This window comes from Plectropomus leopardus, chromosome 20 (assembly GCF_008729295.1).
Source record: "Plectropomus leopardus isolate mb chromosome 20, YSFRI_Pleo_2.0, whole genome shotgun sequence".
In the NCBI taxonomy this organism is placed as follows: domain Eukaryota; kingdom Metazoa; phylum Chordata; class Actinopteri; order Perciformes; family Serranidae; genus Plectropomus; species Plectropomus leopardus.
Window position 1 is genome coordinate 17,131,528 of NC_056482.1, and position 18,248 is coordinate 17,149,775.

General features: G+C 38.1%; 1 protein-coding gene across 2 annotated transcripts in view; it reads left to right on the top strand.

The window, feature by feature from the left end:
- LOC121959423 (patatin-like phospholipase domain-containing protein 7) overlaps positions 1 to 13,238 on the top strand; it is a 37,963-nt gene extending 24,725 nt beyond the window's left edge. Inside the window, exons 25-36 of one of the 2 annotated variants that reach the window (XM_042508693.1) lie at positions 1,570 to 1,752; positions 1,993 to 2,111; positions 3,417 to 3,573; positions 4,671 to 4,787; positions 4,919 to 4,988; positions 6,241 to 6,357; positions 6,501 to 6,649; positions 6,791 to 6,943; positions 7,040 to 7,159; positions 9,125 to 9,209; positions 10,239 to 10,354; positions 11,664 to 13,238. In XM_042508693.1, the coding sequence (XP_042364627.1) occupies positions 1,570 to 1,752; positions 1,993 to 2,111; positions 3,417 to 3,573; positions 4,671 to 4,787; positions 4,919 to 4,988; positions 6,241 to 6,357; positions 6,501 to 6,649; positions 6,791 to 6,943; positions 7,040 to 7,159; positions 9,125 to 9,209; positions 10,239 to 10,354; positions 11,664 to 11,771 (1,494 nt within the window). In that variant the 3' untranslated portion in view covers positions 11,772 to 13,238. The remainder of the gene's footprint in view (positions 1 to 1,569; positions 1,753 to 1,992; positions 2,112 to 3,416; positions 3,574 to 4,670; positions 4,788 to 4,918; positions 4,989 to 6,240; positions 6,358 to 6,500; positions 6,650 to 6,790; positions 6,944 to 7,039; positions 7,160 to 9,124; positions 9,210 to 10,238; positions 10,355 to 11,663) is intronic. The other variant, XM_042508694.1, reaches the window with a different exon arrangement.
- The last annotated feature ends 5,010 nt before the right edge of the window (positions 13,239 to 18,248 follow it).

Sequence of the window (18,248 nt, forward strand, 5' to 3'; positions counted from 1 at the left end):
TTGGTGTTAAACTTAATTCCAAGTGGCATTAAAAAAAGTACCTTACGCTGCAGGAACCCTGCGTAGAATTTGTGACTGTTCACTACATATTCTCAGAATAATTTCGTTGAATTTGACTTATTCACTCTCTCTATGCAGCATAGGCTGAGCAGGCGGATGAGTAATGAGAATATGAAGTGATATGTCATATACTCTTATAGTAATCTGTACATGTACGGACGTGTAGGCAGATTTGGTCACCTAGTAAGTATTTACTTAAGCAGAACAGTGTATGAGAGATTGACTCAAAATAAACTGCGATACCCATGCCTTATAGTATTCGTTTTATTACCACAGTGGAGGTCTGTGGCACAGAGGAATAAATTATATCAGGGTGTGGCTACACAAACAGTAATTGTCAGTTTGGTTCATTTTTGAATTTGGTCTTTCATGGGATTTGTTTACTCAGAGATATCAAAAAAAAAATATAGAACAACACTAGATTTATCCTCTAACTATTGTTAAAACAATGTTGTCAGTAAATTTCTTTGGCGACTAATCTTCTCGCCTCTCGACAGGTTTTATCATCTGGAACATTAATGGGTTAATGATCTGTGTTACAGTTGACCATACATTCTCTCGCCTTTGTTAGTTTTTTTGTCTCCAGAGAAATCATCACACCAATTACTATTAACAGTTCTGTTTCTGATATTAGGGTCTGTGCTGATCATTATGCTCCTGAATCATGGTTGTACCCATGGGTTTAACTAACTTAATGGTCACACATATTGTGAAAGGTTATTATTTGACCCTTGGGCATATTGGCAAAATGAGAAAAGTGGGGATGGATGTTGTGAAAGGGGTGTGGGAGAAAGGAAGTGTCCGTCCAGCTGATGAAGGGAAAGATAATTGCCTTCCAAAGGAAAAATGGGCACAGAGAAATGTAAGGAATGTATCCCCCCTTTAACAGGAGATGGTGGGAGAAATGGAAAGAGGGATCAATATTTGCTCAGGCTCGGAATGAGTCATAGCTTTCTGGGTTGATTTTATCTTTCAGGGCACACACACAGACACCCTCTTACCTTTCACATACACTAAACCTTTAGCAGATGGCCTTTTGTCTGAGTAACAGATCTGACCTTCCTCTCAGACTATTTAGCCTTTTTTAAAAGACAAAAAAACAACCTCAGTTGGGAAATTGCACTTGAAAAAAATGCTAATGAAATAAAAAAAATTAAAATTAAAAATGAATCTCTAAAATAATCTCCCATTTTGTTGTTATTGCTCAGCATGCTATCCAAAACTACAGTGCAGCTCTTTACATATAATGGTTAATTACATAATAATAGTCTTACTAAAATTGTTGCTTGATCTTTCCCACAAGTAAAATAATTCCCAAACTTAGATATTAGATTGCAGTCACATATTTGTACACGTGCTGATGTTGTGCTCACTGAAATTCTAGTCGTCGAGTTTGCCGCATTTTTTTGGCAAGCACTCAAAATTCTGTGCAAGTGCTACACATGAGCCACTCTGATGAAAGTGAGAATAAATGTTCTGAAACATCTGTGCTCGATGTCTTCCCTCTAGCTGGAGCGTATGTTGGAAGGAAGTGCAGTGCGTGCCCAGAAGCAGCTGGTGCTGCTGCACAGAGAAGACGGCCCCCCACCCAAAGGGACTGTGGACTGGCTCAACATGCGAAGCTGGATCTCCAGACACCTCCATCTTTCTTGTCCCCGAAGGGTTTTCTCTAAGAGGAGCCTGCCCAAACTGGTAGGAATGGAAAATATGGCCCGAGAGTTTTTTTTTTTTTTTTCATCTGCAGATCTAAACACTTTATTTTGTTCCCTTTTGGCTGTTACTCTCCTAACCTCTCTGTTAGTACTTTATCATTTCCTTTCTTTCTTATTCAACATCTACTTATTTTCTTTCATCCATTCAGTTCCTCTCTATTCTTGCGCAAACTCACTCCTTTATCTCTACTTTTATTACAGTAATTTCCCTGTTTTTCAGATGGAGCTGTATCAACGTGTGTTCGAGAAGCCAGCAGACCGTCACTCAGACTTTTCCCGCCTGGCTCGTGTCCTCACGGGCAATGCTATAGCTCTTATCCTTGGGGGAGGAGGAGCCAGGTAACCCTACTTTTCTGTCCAATCAGTTACTCTAAAAGCTCCAGGGTTCCCATGGTCATGGAAAACCTGGAATAGTCATTTTTTTCAGGCTTTACAAAATCATGGAATTAGTGATAATTCATGAAAGTTTTAGAAGGGTCGTGATTTTGTTGTGTGTTTCTGAAATAAATTGTTGCACAACTCATTAATTGATAACCTTCCATGTAATGCAACAAACATGAGCAACCTCTAATGATTGGAAAAGGTTGCTTTTTAATTTTAATACAATTAATAACATTTAGTGTAAAGTATTCTATACATTTCTGTTCAAGTTTTACATTTGAAATTGTGATGACATATTATTATGAAGCTCATGTCATAATATGCTGTAATCTAGGACACAAACGTTGTAATTTGATACTTTTTCTTGGCTTAATGGATTTGATAACTGTCAAAGGCTAAAACCCATAGTTAGAGAGCTTTTTGGTAGATAGTTGTTTCGATATTAATTAACAGCATTGAAAATGCCTCAGATACTAACTAAAATGCTGGATTGGGTATCAGCAAGTAGGTAAGTCTATGCACCAATCCAATACCACTTAATTTATTAATAAACCTTTAAGTTGTTTCACAGCCTAGTAAAACTTCAGTTTTCTCAGAAATCAACTTTTCCTAGTAGCTCTAAAATTGTCGGGTAATAGCACACACAGAAATTGTGCTGTGCAGCCAACTTGCGCAGAAACTACTGTTTTAGAGCGGCAAAGAAGAATTGATTTCCCTTTAAAAGTGTGAGATTAGCCTCTAAATGTTAGCAATTTGGATTTGAAAGTCCCACCAGCTATAAGCAAACAGTATACAAGGCTTCACTTTCAAGAGGTGGCTCTATTATTGTTTGCTAATAGATTGTGATGGCACCTTAAGTTTCTATTTCAAAGGAATTGTCATTTATTCCTGAGATTTTAAAAAAAATGTTTTAAATGCCTGACAGTCAAATTAGATAATAAAAGAAAGTTTTATTTAATTAATTATTTGCATGTATTGGTTCATGTTTCATAAAGGGTTTGACCTGACCTGTACCAAACAATAATAGCAATCATCTCAAAACCACAGGGTTAGTAATACAAAGGTGTTTTTTTCCATGCAGTGGTATGTTATGGTATTGGTGCTCAGTATCGGCTAAATTCCGGTATCAGAAAGGAAAAAAATCGTATTTAAAAAAATCTCTGTTTTTTTGGTTTAATCTTTCTGCCGGCGAGGTATATCCGCCTCTTTGGTTAAATAGTTACGTTTATCTCTGTCTTCATATTCCTTCACCTTCCTGTTCAGGGGCTGTTCCCAGGTGGGCATTATGCGAGCTCTCTGCGAGTCTGGTATCCCAGTGGACCTCATTGGTGGCACCTCTATCGGTTCCCTGATGGGGGCACTATATGCTGAGGACCGAAGCCACAGCCGCATGAGGATGAGGGCCAGAGAATGGGCAATGGTGAGAGTTCAAGCAACAGTTACACTTGTCTTGTATTAAGAGCCAGTGATATTTTGATCTACTTTACATCAAGTAGGAATTTCATTCGAATCATCAGTTTTCACAGTTTTTTTTTAACCTGTATTAAATAATTTACAGTAAAATGTTGATTCATGGTGACCTTGATCAAACATCTTCAGTATGTTAGACAACATCTGCTTACTGCAGTGTTTGGAGACACAATCTAAAAGTGTTCACTCCTTAGATGGCATTTTTGTAATTATGTTGAGAATTAGGCCAAGTAATTGTGACAAACAAACAGTTCAAGAGGAATAATTTAGAAGATTATCATCCTGTTTTGTGGAAGAGAGGCTGAGTTCAACAGCTCCTCCTCCACTTGCTCCAGTTCGGTGAGAGAAATAATTTCAAAGAGTTTCAATTTTCTGCTTATGATTGTGTCCTTGTGAAGGTCACACTTTCTAACAGCATTTTTATTTTATTACCTCTGTTCTGCTTTCATATAATTAATCACGCTTTGCTGATTAACCATCAAAAGTAATGGGTTGCTGTTGCCTGAGTGCTTTGCACATTTAGCTCATGAACGGAACCTTTTCAGTTTTAATATGAAATTCATACTCACGTCTTTAATCGTGTGACCATTCATGACGACTGATTTGAGACACCTGCTCAGTCTCCAGGTCTGCAGGCTGAACATGCGGTATGATTTGTCTGCCTATAGTGTATCCAGCTCCTCCTCCTCTGGTTCTTCCCTTTAGGAGCAGCTGGCCTGGTTGCTGCACCATCGTATCAAATTAAAAGAACTACTGTTGTAATAAAGAGATTGCCCATAGCAAAGCTAGAACTGGGCAGTTAGCTCTGTTGAAATTTGATATTGATGCTTTGTAGGAGGAGTGAACATTTTTAAAATTGCTAAGAAAAGCATGTGTAGAAAGAAACATTTTACATACAGCACAGACAATTAATCAGAATCCCATCAGATTTTCTTACATCAAATCAAACTTTTATTCCCAATTCTGCTTTTTGCTGAAGAGAACATCTTGTTGTGTTCAGGATATAAGTCATTAAATCTCTATTTCTTTTTCATGCTTTCCTTGCAGGAAATGACATCAGTGTTTAAGAAGGTTCTGGATTTAACATACCCGGTCACCTCCATGTTCTCCGGTGCTTCATTCAACTCCAGCATCAGCAATGTCTTTAAAAGCAAACAGATTGAGGTGAGTTCACTTACAAACTCTGTGATGACAATGAATCAAAAAATCTGGTGGTGGTGCATGATAAATAAATGTATCATTTGAAATAATGTGTCATAATGTGTCTGTTTCAATGTAACCTTCTATGTGTGCAGGACCTTTGGATCCCATATTTCAATATCACAACTGACATCACTGCCTCGACCATGAGAGTACACACTGATGGTAAGTACAGTGTTTGTTTTTTTTTTTTTTCTTTTTTAAATTTAAGTGAATTGGGAAAAACTTTTAACTAAAAGACAACACCACCAAACTTAACACAATTATTGTTAGTATGTTTAAATATGCAAACAGGGCATTATTGAATTAAATATTCACTAATTTGCATACATTTCCACAACAGATATCTGAATATTGGATGAAGCCAGGTTCAAACTTTTGTTTTATTTTATTGACACATCAGAGTCAAAGGTCTGTATAAGGGGAATTTTGGATTTCTGTTTTTATGGCTTCATAAGTTAGAAAATACTGTCAAAACAGCCATAAAAGAGCATTTTCACCATATTTTTGCATGAACAAAGCTCCAGTAAAAACATTCAGAATATACTAGATAGGAATAAAACTGGAAAATGTGGTATTTGTAAGTGTGAAGAGAAGATTTCTGGCTGTCAGTATTAGAAAAAACTGGCCTTTACAGGTATGTAGCCTGTAAAATTGTAAACATTTATAGACAAAAAATATGACACTACAGGTGAATTGTGTAAATATTTTATAGATATCACCATGAAATTTTTTCTTAACTTTGAATCTTTCTGACATTAAGACAAAATTTTTTAAAAGTGCAAGTTTTCAGAAAGTTAAATTATGCAAATGATTAATTATCTAATTAAATATGTGCTTTTTCATAAATATTCAGAAATCACAACAACGTCTTTTGTGTAAAAACATCAGTGCATACACAACACATACTGTAAACAGACAAACGAAAAACACAATTGGACACATACAGTGCAGAGTGCAGCTTTGTAGTGGTAAGATGCCCACCTCAAAAATTCAGTTCTGAAATCTGAACTTAAATAAACCTAAATGTTTAATTTGGACATTTTCTTTCAGACACTTTGAAAGAAGACATGTTATAGATGCAAAGTGGTAGAGAATCTCAAAGTTGGCCAGTGTAGAAAAAACTAAGTTTTCAGCTGTAGTGACTCCCCTTAAAAGAAACATTTGCTCTTGTGTGCTCAAAGTGTTACTTAGATTTTTCTTATCCTAAGTGGCATCTGGCCACGGCAGTAGATAGTTTCTTTTCTTATCTGCCTCTAAGATTTCTGCCACCACTGTCCTCGTTGGTGAACTGACCCTTTAATAAGTCTCGCTGATGAGTCTAATCTTCTGTCAGTTCAGGTTTGTTGCTTTCAATTAAATACATAGTGCTCAGTAGACAAAAGACTTAAAAAGAGGTGCCTGTTTGTGGTTTTAGGTTCTCTGTGGCGGTATGTTCGAGCCAGCATGTCTCTGTCTGGGTATCTGCCTCCTCTCTGCGACCCCAAAGATGGACACCTGCTCATGGATGGAGGCTACATCAACAACCTGCCAGGTCTGTTACCCTCAGTCATTAAAACTGAATTCCATTGGCATTCTTTCTTTTGTCATTTTAAATATTTCACATAAACCCCTGTGAGAGAGATTATTCCTCTTCTTTTGTCCCACCTTTGTTTACATTTCCTCCTCTTCTCCCAGCTGATGTGGCGCGCTCCATGGGGGCCAAAGTGGTGATAGCGATTGACGTGGGCAGCCGGGATGAAACCAACCTCACTAATTACGGAGACTCACTCTCAGGCTGGTGGCTGCTATGGAAACGCCTTAACCCCCTAGCAGAGAAAGTAAAGGTAATGGATTGATTAAAAATAAAGACACAACAGACTGTGTGAGGATTTTAAAAGTAAATGAGTCTTATGAATAACAATGAGGCTTTTTTTGTGGGTGTTTTTCAGTTCTACATATGTTAATTTCTACACATACGGTCTTAGGTGTTAAACATGGCAGAGATTCAGACTCGGCTGGCCTACGTGTGCTGCGTTAGGCAGCTAGAGTCTGTGAAGAGCAGCGACTACTGCGAGTATATCAGACCTCCAATCGACAGATACCGAACACTGGAGTTTGGCAAGTTTGATGAGATTGCTGTAAGTTTGAGTGACAAAAATCTGACATATCTTATTAATGATTTTGCCCATCATTAGAGAAAACACTTTTGACATGTGAGCATTTGTGTTGCGTAGGAGGTTGGATACCAGCATGGAAAGACTGTGTTTGACGTGTGGAGTCGCAGCGGAGTGGTGGAGAAAATGCTAAAGGACCGACACCAGGAGGAGTTCCACAACACCCAAAGCAAGAACAATGTAAGCATAGAGGGAGGGAAAACATATATATGGGAATAATGAAGAATATATGACAGTAGAGTAATTAAATGGTTAGATTAGTATTTACAAAACCAGACCCTATTTTTCCATTTTTCGGGAAGGTACTAATGTGAACAGTAATTTTTGAAATTGATCCAATATTGAGCAAGAGGTGCTGAAGCTGGCAGCAGCCAAAAAGGCTGCAATGTAACCACTTGGGGCCTTTGTGCACCATCAGTGTGTGTCCCCTAAAGGTTTTTGCCACTGACAGGCTCAGGTTTTCATTTTAAGTGTCTGACAACATTATGAAATAGATCCCCACAGAATAAGGCCTTGTTGTTGAACAGCAAGATCCTTTTAATTTAACCAAAAACAGCCTCGACATCTGAATTGGCAAACCCATCATACTGCATTTAAAAAAAATAGTCAATTTAGCGTGTGTTAGCGTGAAAGACAAAGCAAGACGACCTTTGTGAGTTTTATTTTTTTTCTGTCAGCCTTTGAATGAATTGTTTTACGATGATAAAATGACTATTTATTTATAGTCTAGAAGGATTGGCACCAGAAGTTTTGGGTCTGTTTATGGTTAAACAAAAACATGAGAAAATAGCGTTCAAGTTGAAATATACCGGACTTGGCCTTTAAGGACAATCCAATACAGAGCAACAGCAGAGCCTGGTCCTAATTTTACTTATGGTCTAAAGTATAATGACTTATAATTTTTAACTCAACTCTACAATGAACCAGTCGGCATTGGAAATTTCTAATTGAACATCTCGAGTTCTAGGTTTTATCAAAGATACTTAAAAACATGCAAATACAGAGTTGCGATGAAATACTGTGATATAATCACTTTTTGTTTTGATCGCCTGAGTTTTGCAATCAAACTGATTAGCTCACAAACACATTATCTCAGTAACTGCTCTGCATTAGTACCCACCTGTGCAAAAACAAAGTACAATTCACATCCTCATGAGTCTGGTCTCAATCTGTAATCTCATTTGCAGTACATGTATGTTTAATCAACCACATGGGTATATTATAATGGTTACATTTTCTCTCATTGTTACTGTTCTACATCCTCATTGCCAGCAGCACTGCATTGTCAACAGCATGTCAGGCCTCGGGTTACACTGCTGTTAAAGCAATAACAGTAAAACTTTGCATTAGTCTGCTCTAAAGCACAGAGAAACAGGTTTACTGTGCACCAGATTTGTCCCTCAGCAATGTCAAAGTAAGACAAAGGACCAACTAAACAAGGAAGAAGACAGGATAATGAAGAAAGATTAGATATTTACCCCAAATCTGAACAACAACATGAGCACGATGAAAAGAAAAATAGCAGGGTATAGATATTGAAAGGAGCTTTGATAATAGCCCCAAAGCAACAAACTAACAAATCAACCTGAGTAATTGTGGAGATAAGGATGGTGCAGATTTGAAACTGTCTCATAAATGAATCCAATTTTCATTCTTTAAAACAATAGCTATCCCGCATAAGCGGTTAATGAGTGCCCTTCTATTTTCAGGTGCTAGTGTAGGGTACAACTCTCAGGGGAAATAATGCGTCTCTTACCGCGATGGATTCTCCATAGTGTTTTCAGTAATGATGCACAAAATGCTGAAGAAAACAAACAAACAGGAAGCAGAGATGAAAAAAAATGGAGGGTGTTACAAAAAATACAGTAGTTAAGATCAAGGTAAGCAGCTAATGATTTCATGAAAAGCAATCAGTGATCATTATGGTAGAGGAAGGGGCTGTCAATCTGGAAATGTTATGCAGTCAGATTTTGTGCCTCTTCATCACCATTTGCTGAAAATAAGTATACGTAAGAGGAATACATTGAATCATTCGAATAGACAATTTGTGAGTTATCTATACCAGCAGATTAAAACAGAACCAGCGCCTGAAATCAGAGCCTCTCAGTCTATTTTGAGTATGTTTTAAATGTGTGTTTCTTTCAGGTGGTGACGTGTCCCAATGCTTCCTTTACTGATCTGGCAGAAATTGTGTCCCGCATCGAGCCCGTCAAACCTGCTCTTGTTGATGGTAAGTAGTTGACACACACTCACTTTCAGCTGCACTCATGATCATACTTTCTCTTAACATATACACACAGTGTCTGAGAGTAGGCTCGCTGTTATTGTTTCTCCTCCATGTTTGTGTTTCTGGTGCTTGCTTTTATTTTTTTGGATGAATTTTCCTGTCATACTCTATTAGCAAATGAATCTGTTTCACATGGAGGAGGAAATGGTTTGCTGAATCTCAGTTGCAGAATACATTTTTGGAATTATTTGTTAAGATTTGACAGACAAGTGTGACTCTACATATGACGTACTATGACAATTTTAAATGTGTTGTGAGGGTGAACTGGATATGTCTGGCTGAGGGGCCCTGTACCCGAGGTCCTATTGTCGCGAGCTTTGGGTAATGACAGAAAGAATGAGATTGCAGATACAAGCAGCCGAAATAAGTTTCCTCTGTTGGGTGGCTAGACTCAGCCTTAGAGTGCTAACATCCAGAGGCAGCTCGGAGTACAGCTGCTGCTCCATCGTGTTGAAACGGTCCAGTGAAGGGGTTTAGGGAATCTGATGTAATGTAAATTGTGTCGCTGAAATAACCCGTTAGTACTTGAAGTGGTTATGAGGTATTTAAAAATGCTGTAAAAGGTTTTACATTTAACTTAAAAATTCATGCATATACCCTGTAGTAACATGCTAGTGAACATTAGGAGCTGTGCAAATTTAATAATTCAAATTAAGCATTTGTAATCAAGTAGAAACATTTTTTTATTTCAGAAATGATCTATAAGTGCAACCTTATACAGCTAGTGGTTTTTTTACCCCAGATATCTCTATCCTTCTCATTCGTCTGCTTCTTTCTATTTATAACCTGTCATCCCTCACTCGTCACACTGCCCTGTTTGACTTCTCACAATGCTTCACATTTTTGCTTTTCTGACTCATTCACCTGCACACCCACTTTTATTTGTCACCTCTTCTACATACCACATATTCCAACTTATTCACCCACGATGTGCTTCTCTGCTTCCTGTTCTCCACTCCTTCCCTTCATCAGAAGAGTCAGACTACCACACTGACTATGAAGAGGAGGCAGTGGAGAGCGCTCTGTCTGACATGGAGCTATACAATCGCTATGGAGAGCACACTGAAGGGGAGGAGACTGCTGACACGGTGCGAACTACTGCTTCTGAGGGTGGACACTATGGGGGTTTCTATTCTATAAATGCAGCACTTTAGCAGCTTTTGCATTTTATTCATGTCTAAAAAAAGGCATTTTATGGTAAACTGTAGACGTTTACTTCTGCAGTGTACGTACGCTTTGAATTGTATACTTTAATTTTTTCTCTTCATAACACATTTTCTTTTCTATCGGGCAACTTTTTTGTTAGATCTAGACTTTGAGAAAGTCAAGTGTCCTGTTGGCCCATGGACAGCAAAAGATTAAAGTTCACTCTGGAGCCAGGCCAATTAATGCTTTAAATATAATCAATAGTACCATAAAATATATCTGGAAATTAATTTGAGGACACTGCAGGGAAAACTAATTAAACTAAAACAAATGTTTTAGTTATATTTAAGAGCTGGGGTCTGAGAGAGTTTGAATGTTGAATGTTTTAGCCTCACTTAAGCATAGTGGGGGTAGCTGGGGATGCGTCGTCCATCTTTAAAGGCAGTCTATGAGTCCAAGTTGACCAATCATGTTTGAGTGGACTCTGGTTGTCTGCAAGTAAACAGTCTGTCTGGAGAGCAAAAGAGCCAGAACACTTTGCCCAGAAATTTTGCCTTTTATCAACTTTTTTCCCCCAATTACAAATTCCAGTTTAACATAGCAGATATCAGTTTTTAGAGATTTGCTGAAATGTTGTCTGGACCTGTCTCAAGCTGCTATTTGAACTTCAACCAATTTGTGGTGCACAGAAGAGGAAGTCTTCCTTGATCAGGCAAGTAAGAGAGCAAGATAAACAGTTCAAATCAGATTGAATATGACATTTTTACAGGATAGGTTCACATTTTTTTTATTTTAGTCTTTCTAAAAAGCCGTAATCTGTAACCTTAATCAGTCCTTATGGCCATACTGGCCACATAAGAACCCCTCTTAATGCCATTACAATGGTTTTAATTAAAGTGATTGGGGGCAAAATGCACTATATTTTAAAAGGCATCACATGCAGATTTTGCCATTTACTTTAATAAAAACTTAAGTTTCTTGAATTTACACTTTAAAGCACATAGGCCGATTATGCTTTACAAAGAACAAACAAAACGAAAAACAAAATATTTATCAGTAGAAAGCAGATGCATTGGAAAGGGCTATGTATCATAGTGGAATAGTTTTTGATAATGACCCATTAAGTAGAAGTCTGTTATGCATTTCAACCACTTTTATTCTTCAGAGTTTGATTAGATGTATATTATTTATATGAAATATCATTCAAGCTCCTTGTCTCTTCACTGATACATAACTAACTCTGATTCTCAGGATGAAGAGCTGGAAGGGAGACATGCACGCCACGTTACCTCACATACCAGCAGCCACCCCCAGGCTACCACAGTCTCTGACAGTCAATCAAACCAGGAAGTCCATTAAGGAACGCTGCTTTGAACTCTGCCCTATCAGGTCATCACAATTTTACCTTCGTCCTTTTACCCTTCAGTCTGTCATGCATGACTCAAAACCTGTCCCTTGACCCCGTGACGGTCAGTAAGACTGCATTTACCGTTTTGCCCTTGTTAGCTCTGTGGCTGACATAACAAATGTGTGGCCCCTATTAAAAAACAAGACAAATGAATACATGCAGTCATTTACTCAGCTGCAAATCCTATGCATACCTATTATGTAGGAGCAGCTGCGAGTCCAATCATTTCTCATATTGAGATTGTCTAGAGTACTTCTGCAGCTTTATATAAATCACAACAGTGCAGTGGAAAATAGAAGGTCTGTAGATGCTATTCTCATTAAATATTTATTACATACAATACGATTACCCTTGGTTGATAATACAAAGAAACAGATTTTAGGAGTTCCAACTAGATTTAAGATTTAATTCATCTAGACTACAAAAAAACTTGTTTCCCTCACTTGTCTGTTACCTAGGCATGCAGATAGTTTTGACATATCCATCGGGGAGATTTCTGCCACACACAACATTAAGAGATTACATTAAAAAAATTAAACACATCCAATTTTTTTTCTCAAATTCAGCTATGTACAACTCCTTAGACCATTGAAAATCCTTCAAATGGAAAAGTCCAAGAAGGTAAAATCACTCTCTGGTTGACCTGCTTACAACTACTATCACCAGTAATGTGATGAAGGGTCACAAGAAGGCGTTACTTCATTTTAGAAGTGCAGTCAGCGATTCTAATACAATATACTTTTTGTCAAATTTAGCAAATTGTCCATTCTGTGTGTTCACTAAAGAAGATCCAGTGTTTGTACACAGTCCGGGCTCTAAATTGAAAATAAAGTGTCTCAGACTGAATCACACAACACTATTCCTGCCAATTAGCAATAGGGGGCATGTGTGTGCACAGGAAAGGACAGAGGAAAGGCCTCAAATGTGTAAAGAGGAAGGCAGAGAGAGCAAGAGAGACAATAAATCTGGCACATGCTAACATGCTGAATTGCACAGTCCATTGAGAAGAGATGTTTAATTTTTTTAGGTTTTTTTTTTAGGGGTTTTTTAGTTTAATTTTGGAGGGGCAGAAATCTAAGAGCAAATCATGTCAAAACTATCTGCATAGCTAAATACCATTAGAAGAAAGTAAGACAAACAGTCAGTGGCCATTTTATTAGGTACAACTATACACTACTACTAAGTTCATATTTAACTCTTTGAAACCTGCATCAGTATCAGTTTAGTTGTGCGTTCAGATCCCTTTAAGCATTAAAACCTTTTAGACATGAGCATGTTGGTTTGATTTCTTTCTAAAACATGCAGAAAAAAGGCAATTAGCAATGTGGCATGAAATATCTGTCAAACTACAAAAAGTTAGTAAATTAGAAAATTGACTGAAAATTAGCTAAAAAGTGAGAATCATTAGAAAATTATCAAGCAGCTAGAGAAAACATTAAGAAAATTCTGAATTATTCTAACAATGATTAAAATTAGGTTAAAGAAAAAAAATATTTTTCATATTTATTATTTTTGCATTTATTTTTCACTTTTTACAGATAATTTCCTTTTTGGTATTTTACTTTTTTGATCATTTCAGTTAATTTTCTTGAAACTTTTTACTAATTTCCTACTAATAGGTCATTTTATTAAGTCGCTTATTGCCGCCTTTCCATGTTTTTGAAAGAAATCAAGCCCATTTTCTCAGGTTTAAAGGTGTTGCTGTGCTGGACTTTGTTTGAGGTTTTTTTAGATTATTTTTGGAGCATTTTCCCTTTATACAAAGGACAGTATGAGAGAGACAGGAAAGGTGGAAGAGAGAAGGGGGAATGACGCAAAGCACAGGGCCACAGGCCAGACTCTAACCCGGGCTGCTGCAGAAGCGTCAGGCACATGGGGCGCACACTCTACCCAGTAAGCTAGAGGTCGCCCCACTGGACTTTGCTATACTGACAGGTGTCCCTCCTACTCACATGCATGAAAGGGGCAGAATATTATAAAAGACACAACATAATATTAGAAACACCTCTGAATATAATGCAGTCCAGTACAACACCATAACAAACTATGACTTCATTGCCTAAACGCTGAATTAATTGTCAATGAAGGAAACTGTAAAAGTAGGCTTTGTGGTATAACAGTTGTATTGGATTGCATTACATTTGTACCTATTAAAGCATGCAAGTATTGTATTGTTGTATCAAGATAGAAAAATCAGAACTGATCCTTAAACATTTTGTACACTCAGTCTATGTAATGATCCACATCAACAAGACTAATGTAAAAACAGAGAAAAACAAGCAGCACTCTCACTGGCCATGGCTGTCAGCACAGCTTTGTCTCACCCAGTGTGCCAGGGACATGGTGGAAAGAAATGATTGCAATCCACTTCAAAACACTAGTTTCCCTCTCAGCTGGTGAGCGAGCCCCCCCACCCATCTGTTTTCTGGCTCGAATCTATAAGACACAGACTGAGCGGCAGACAGTATGGAGCTGTTGGGTGAACTCTGACGCTGCGCTCACCTCAGTACTGTTTATGCACAGGGGCTATTTGCAGCAGCGGGGTGGTTCTTCACAGGAACATCTTGTAACACCATTTTTTTTGGCTCGTCAAGTTATGCTGTAGTTTCTTTTTAAAGAAGTTTTTTTTTTACAATGATTTGGATCTGATTTTTATTTTGCACTGCTATTAAGTTTATCAGATTTTTGTTGCATACATAATATGATCTAACTAACATGAAAAGAGTCTGTATGTAGGTGTGTATGTATGTGTGTCCTTCAGTTTTCTTGACAATCGTAAATCCCTTCAACTTTGCACTTTGAGCATGTTTTGTTGTGGACCTAAGGAACTGGAGCTTTTTATCAGTAGTGCACTATGTAGACACCCCCATAAATCGAAACTAAGTCATGACCAAGACCATAATGTATTGAGGCCAGCACAAGACCAAGACTTTGAGGGGCTGAGACCAAGTCAAGACTAAGGCAGAGTGAGACTGAGACAAGACCAAGACCACACCAATGAAAGTCCTTCACTTATGATAAAATGTGAAACATGCAAACAGAAGGCACTCCTGAAATTGATCTGGAAGATCTACAACCCTTCTCCAGTCTTCTCCTGTCTATAGCACTCACTGTCTTTCACTGTCAAAAATGTAAATCTTCTTTGTCTTAGACCGAGTTAAAAAGCACACGATTCTTAGATGAATCCCTCAAAAGGCCAATTTTGAGTACTACAATGCTCAGGAACCCTTTTAACCATTAAATTACTAAATGGCATGCTGGGTACAGATCGCTCTCCATTGCTAGTTACACTAAATTTAAGACCAAAGATGTAACATTGCAGTTAACGTATGTCAGCAATATAAGCATGAATGAAGTAACTTTATGAATAAATGCTTTTTTGCCAGAAATAGCCCTATCCCAGATTGCCAGTAGTTGGCAAATGATGTGTATACTCTACCATTGCTAGGGACTGTGACTTTGTACTTACTTGGGTCCTCAACAATACACCTGCCATGATGGTGTCGGAGTGTGAAGTTGTTTGGATTAGCGGTTCTCGAGAAAGCCCCAAACAGCAATAGCGAAGGCCAAGCAGTCGGTAGGATCAAAACAGTTACTACACTAGTAGTCAAAAAAGTGAATCACAAAATATTTTCGTATTTAATCCTAGAATGTCTACAACCGTAGCTCGAGATGATTTTATGCACAAGTCACAACAGCTGGACAATCACTCCAGAAATGCAATTCATAAATGCACTAACAAATCATTATATAGCCAAGTTCAGCATACCTCACTGTATGATACTTTATAATTTTAATCATCTCAATCACAATTAAAGCTGCAAGCAACGATGAAAGGGCCCTCACACCGCTATGTATGTCAGGGTACTGGTGAACCCCAGCTAAAGCGGCCATTCATTTCTGTGAAAGTCGGATAAGTCGGATAGTTTGTACCCTGGAGTGAGATATTTCACACGATGTAGAACTTCCAGCACCCACTAAATGGCACTTGAGGGCAAATAAATTCCATGTTATCTTGGCGTACATAATTTGTAGACCAAACCACGAACATTTCGTGTATATTAATTAATTAATTAACATTAAAACAAAAAACCTATTTGGAATGTTGAGTTTGAACCTGGGCTGGTAATTTTTACAGGCTGCTTCCCAGAGAAGAGTCTCAAGTGCAAGTTAAAACACATTATTAAGGTTTGAAGGTTTAGCTCAGCTTTGGTGAGGGCTTACATGCAAATCATGTGGTTGTAGGTTTGAATCTTACCCAGTACATGTGACTTTTACAAGCAGCTGTCCTATCCACAGAGACGAAAACAACAACAAAATTAGTTCGAGTGTAATTTGGATTTACTCTAAGTGATACAGGCTGTGAGATTGAACTTTATCCAGGACAGTTCACACTTTGGACATCAGTCTTAAAAACTGAAGTGTGAAAGACAACGTCGAAAACAAGTCAAGTCAATTTAATTTATAAAGCCCATTATCACAAAACACGGTTTGCCTCAGAGGGCTTTACAGCATAGGACATCCCTTAGACCTCACATCATGTCCAGAGCGTTACGGCGCTGTTTTGCTCCGTCCTCCACGCGGCTCTGTATCCCACCCAGTGCGTCTGATACGCGTTTCAGAAGCAGAGCGTCCTGATTCTGTAGACCCTATGAGATTGTATTCATTTCGTCATTTTCCCTGGATTTTGTGGTCATTTTCTCTCGGTTTTATTAAACATTTTTGATTTTAGTCATTCTACCATGGCGCTTTGTTGGGCTGCAGCCTGCACTCCAGCCACGGTGATGTAGATCCAAGAATTTCGGCCGCTTTTCAGTCCCCCCAAAAAAGATCATCTTGATAGTTATACAAATCAGTAAAAACAAATCCAGTTACACATGAAAAAGATTAAAGATTTGTGGCTGAATTTAGTTAAAAACATGTCGATCTTATTCATTACTCAGATGGATAATTAATAATTGAATCATAAACAAAATAGATATGAGGTACATACCGTGTTTTGTTAACAATCGGTGCTGTTGTTAATTATGATCTACTTTTGTCTTTTTCATAGACAGTGACTGTAATCAGGAGCATTAATTCTCTTTCTAGACAGAATACCGAGGGCAGCTGGACAGAGAAGCAGCAGATGCGGTATATGTAACGTTTTAGTCAAGTTAAACATGATCCCGAGTCTGTGCAAGGCGTTTTAATTAGAAAATCCATCGGATGCAATGCTGCGTAATTTCCTGTGTGCCACGACCTGCTTTGTGCGACTTGACCGTGGGCTTGACGCGATTGCCGTCTGTGTCCGGCAAAAATAGACTCGCTGCCTGTTTCGCGCGGAAAGGAGCGGCGAGCCGCAGCTGAGACACTACTGAAGCGCGCTCTGTAGAATAACGAGCATTGACTAGATTATTCCCGATTAGTTGCGATGCCGTGCCGCGTCCGTACACTGCAGTTGAGGGACTCATACTTGAATTGTTATCAGGGGTTTAGCTCAGTGAGATTGAAAATGGCTTAATATACCGAGGGCTGCGAGATCGAATCCTGCGCAGATCACAACGTTATTAGAGTTTGTTATTTGAAAGCGGATGATCTGAGTCAAATAGTAAATAAACTACATATTTTAAAAGTATGAAATATATGAAAATTCATGTGACAAGGAAACCATTGTCACAAACAAACAAAATACCATACACTTGAGTTATAAAATATGTCAGTACTCTCTAATCGACAAAATATGTTATTACATAACAGTTTCTAAATTACCTCAGATTTTACTTGCTTGCTTACCTGCTTTGGGACCATTTCACCTGATTTATCAGCCAAAATGATACATTCCTCAATTTCCTCAACACGTGCCTTAATTTGTTGTGCAATATGCAGTGTCTAAACTATGAATCTACAGCTTAATTATATTTTATGGCATAAATAACATGAAATATCAGCTGATATTTCTGTCTGCTTTGGTGATATAAGTGTAATATGGTGCTGAAATGAGAAATGTAGTATCAGCAGTGATGTCTGCAGAAAACTCGACTGATATATGAGTCAGGCCGATATTCCTTGATTTAGACAGACGCATCTGCCAATACTGGTTTTACCTGTTTTTGGACCACTTCACCTGATTTATGGCCAAAACGATATATCCCTCAACTTTACGTGCCTTAATTTCTTGTGCAATGTCACTCAGTGTCTAAACTGTATGAATCTACAGCCAAATAACATTTTCTGGCAGAAAATAAAATAAAACATCGGCTGATATATCTGTCTGCTTTGCTGATACAAGGGTCATATGTTGTTGAAATGGAAAATTCAGTATCGGCAGCGACGTCTGACGAAAACTCAACTGATATATGAGTTCGGCCGATATTCCTTGACTTCGACAGACGCATCTGCTGATACTGGTTTTACCTGTTTTTGGACCACTTCACCTGATTTATCAG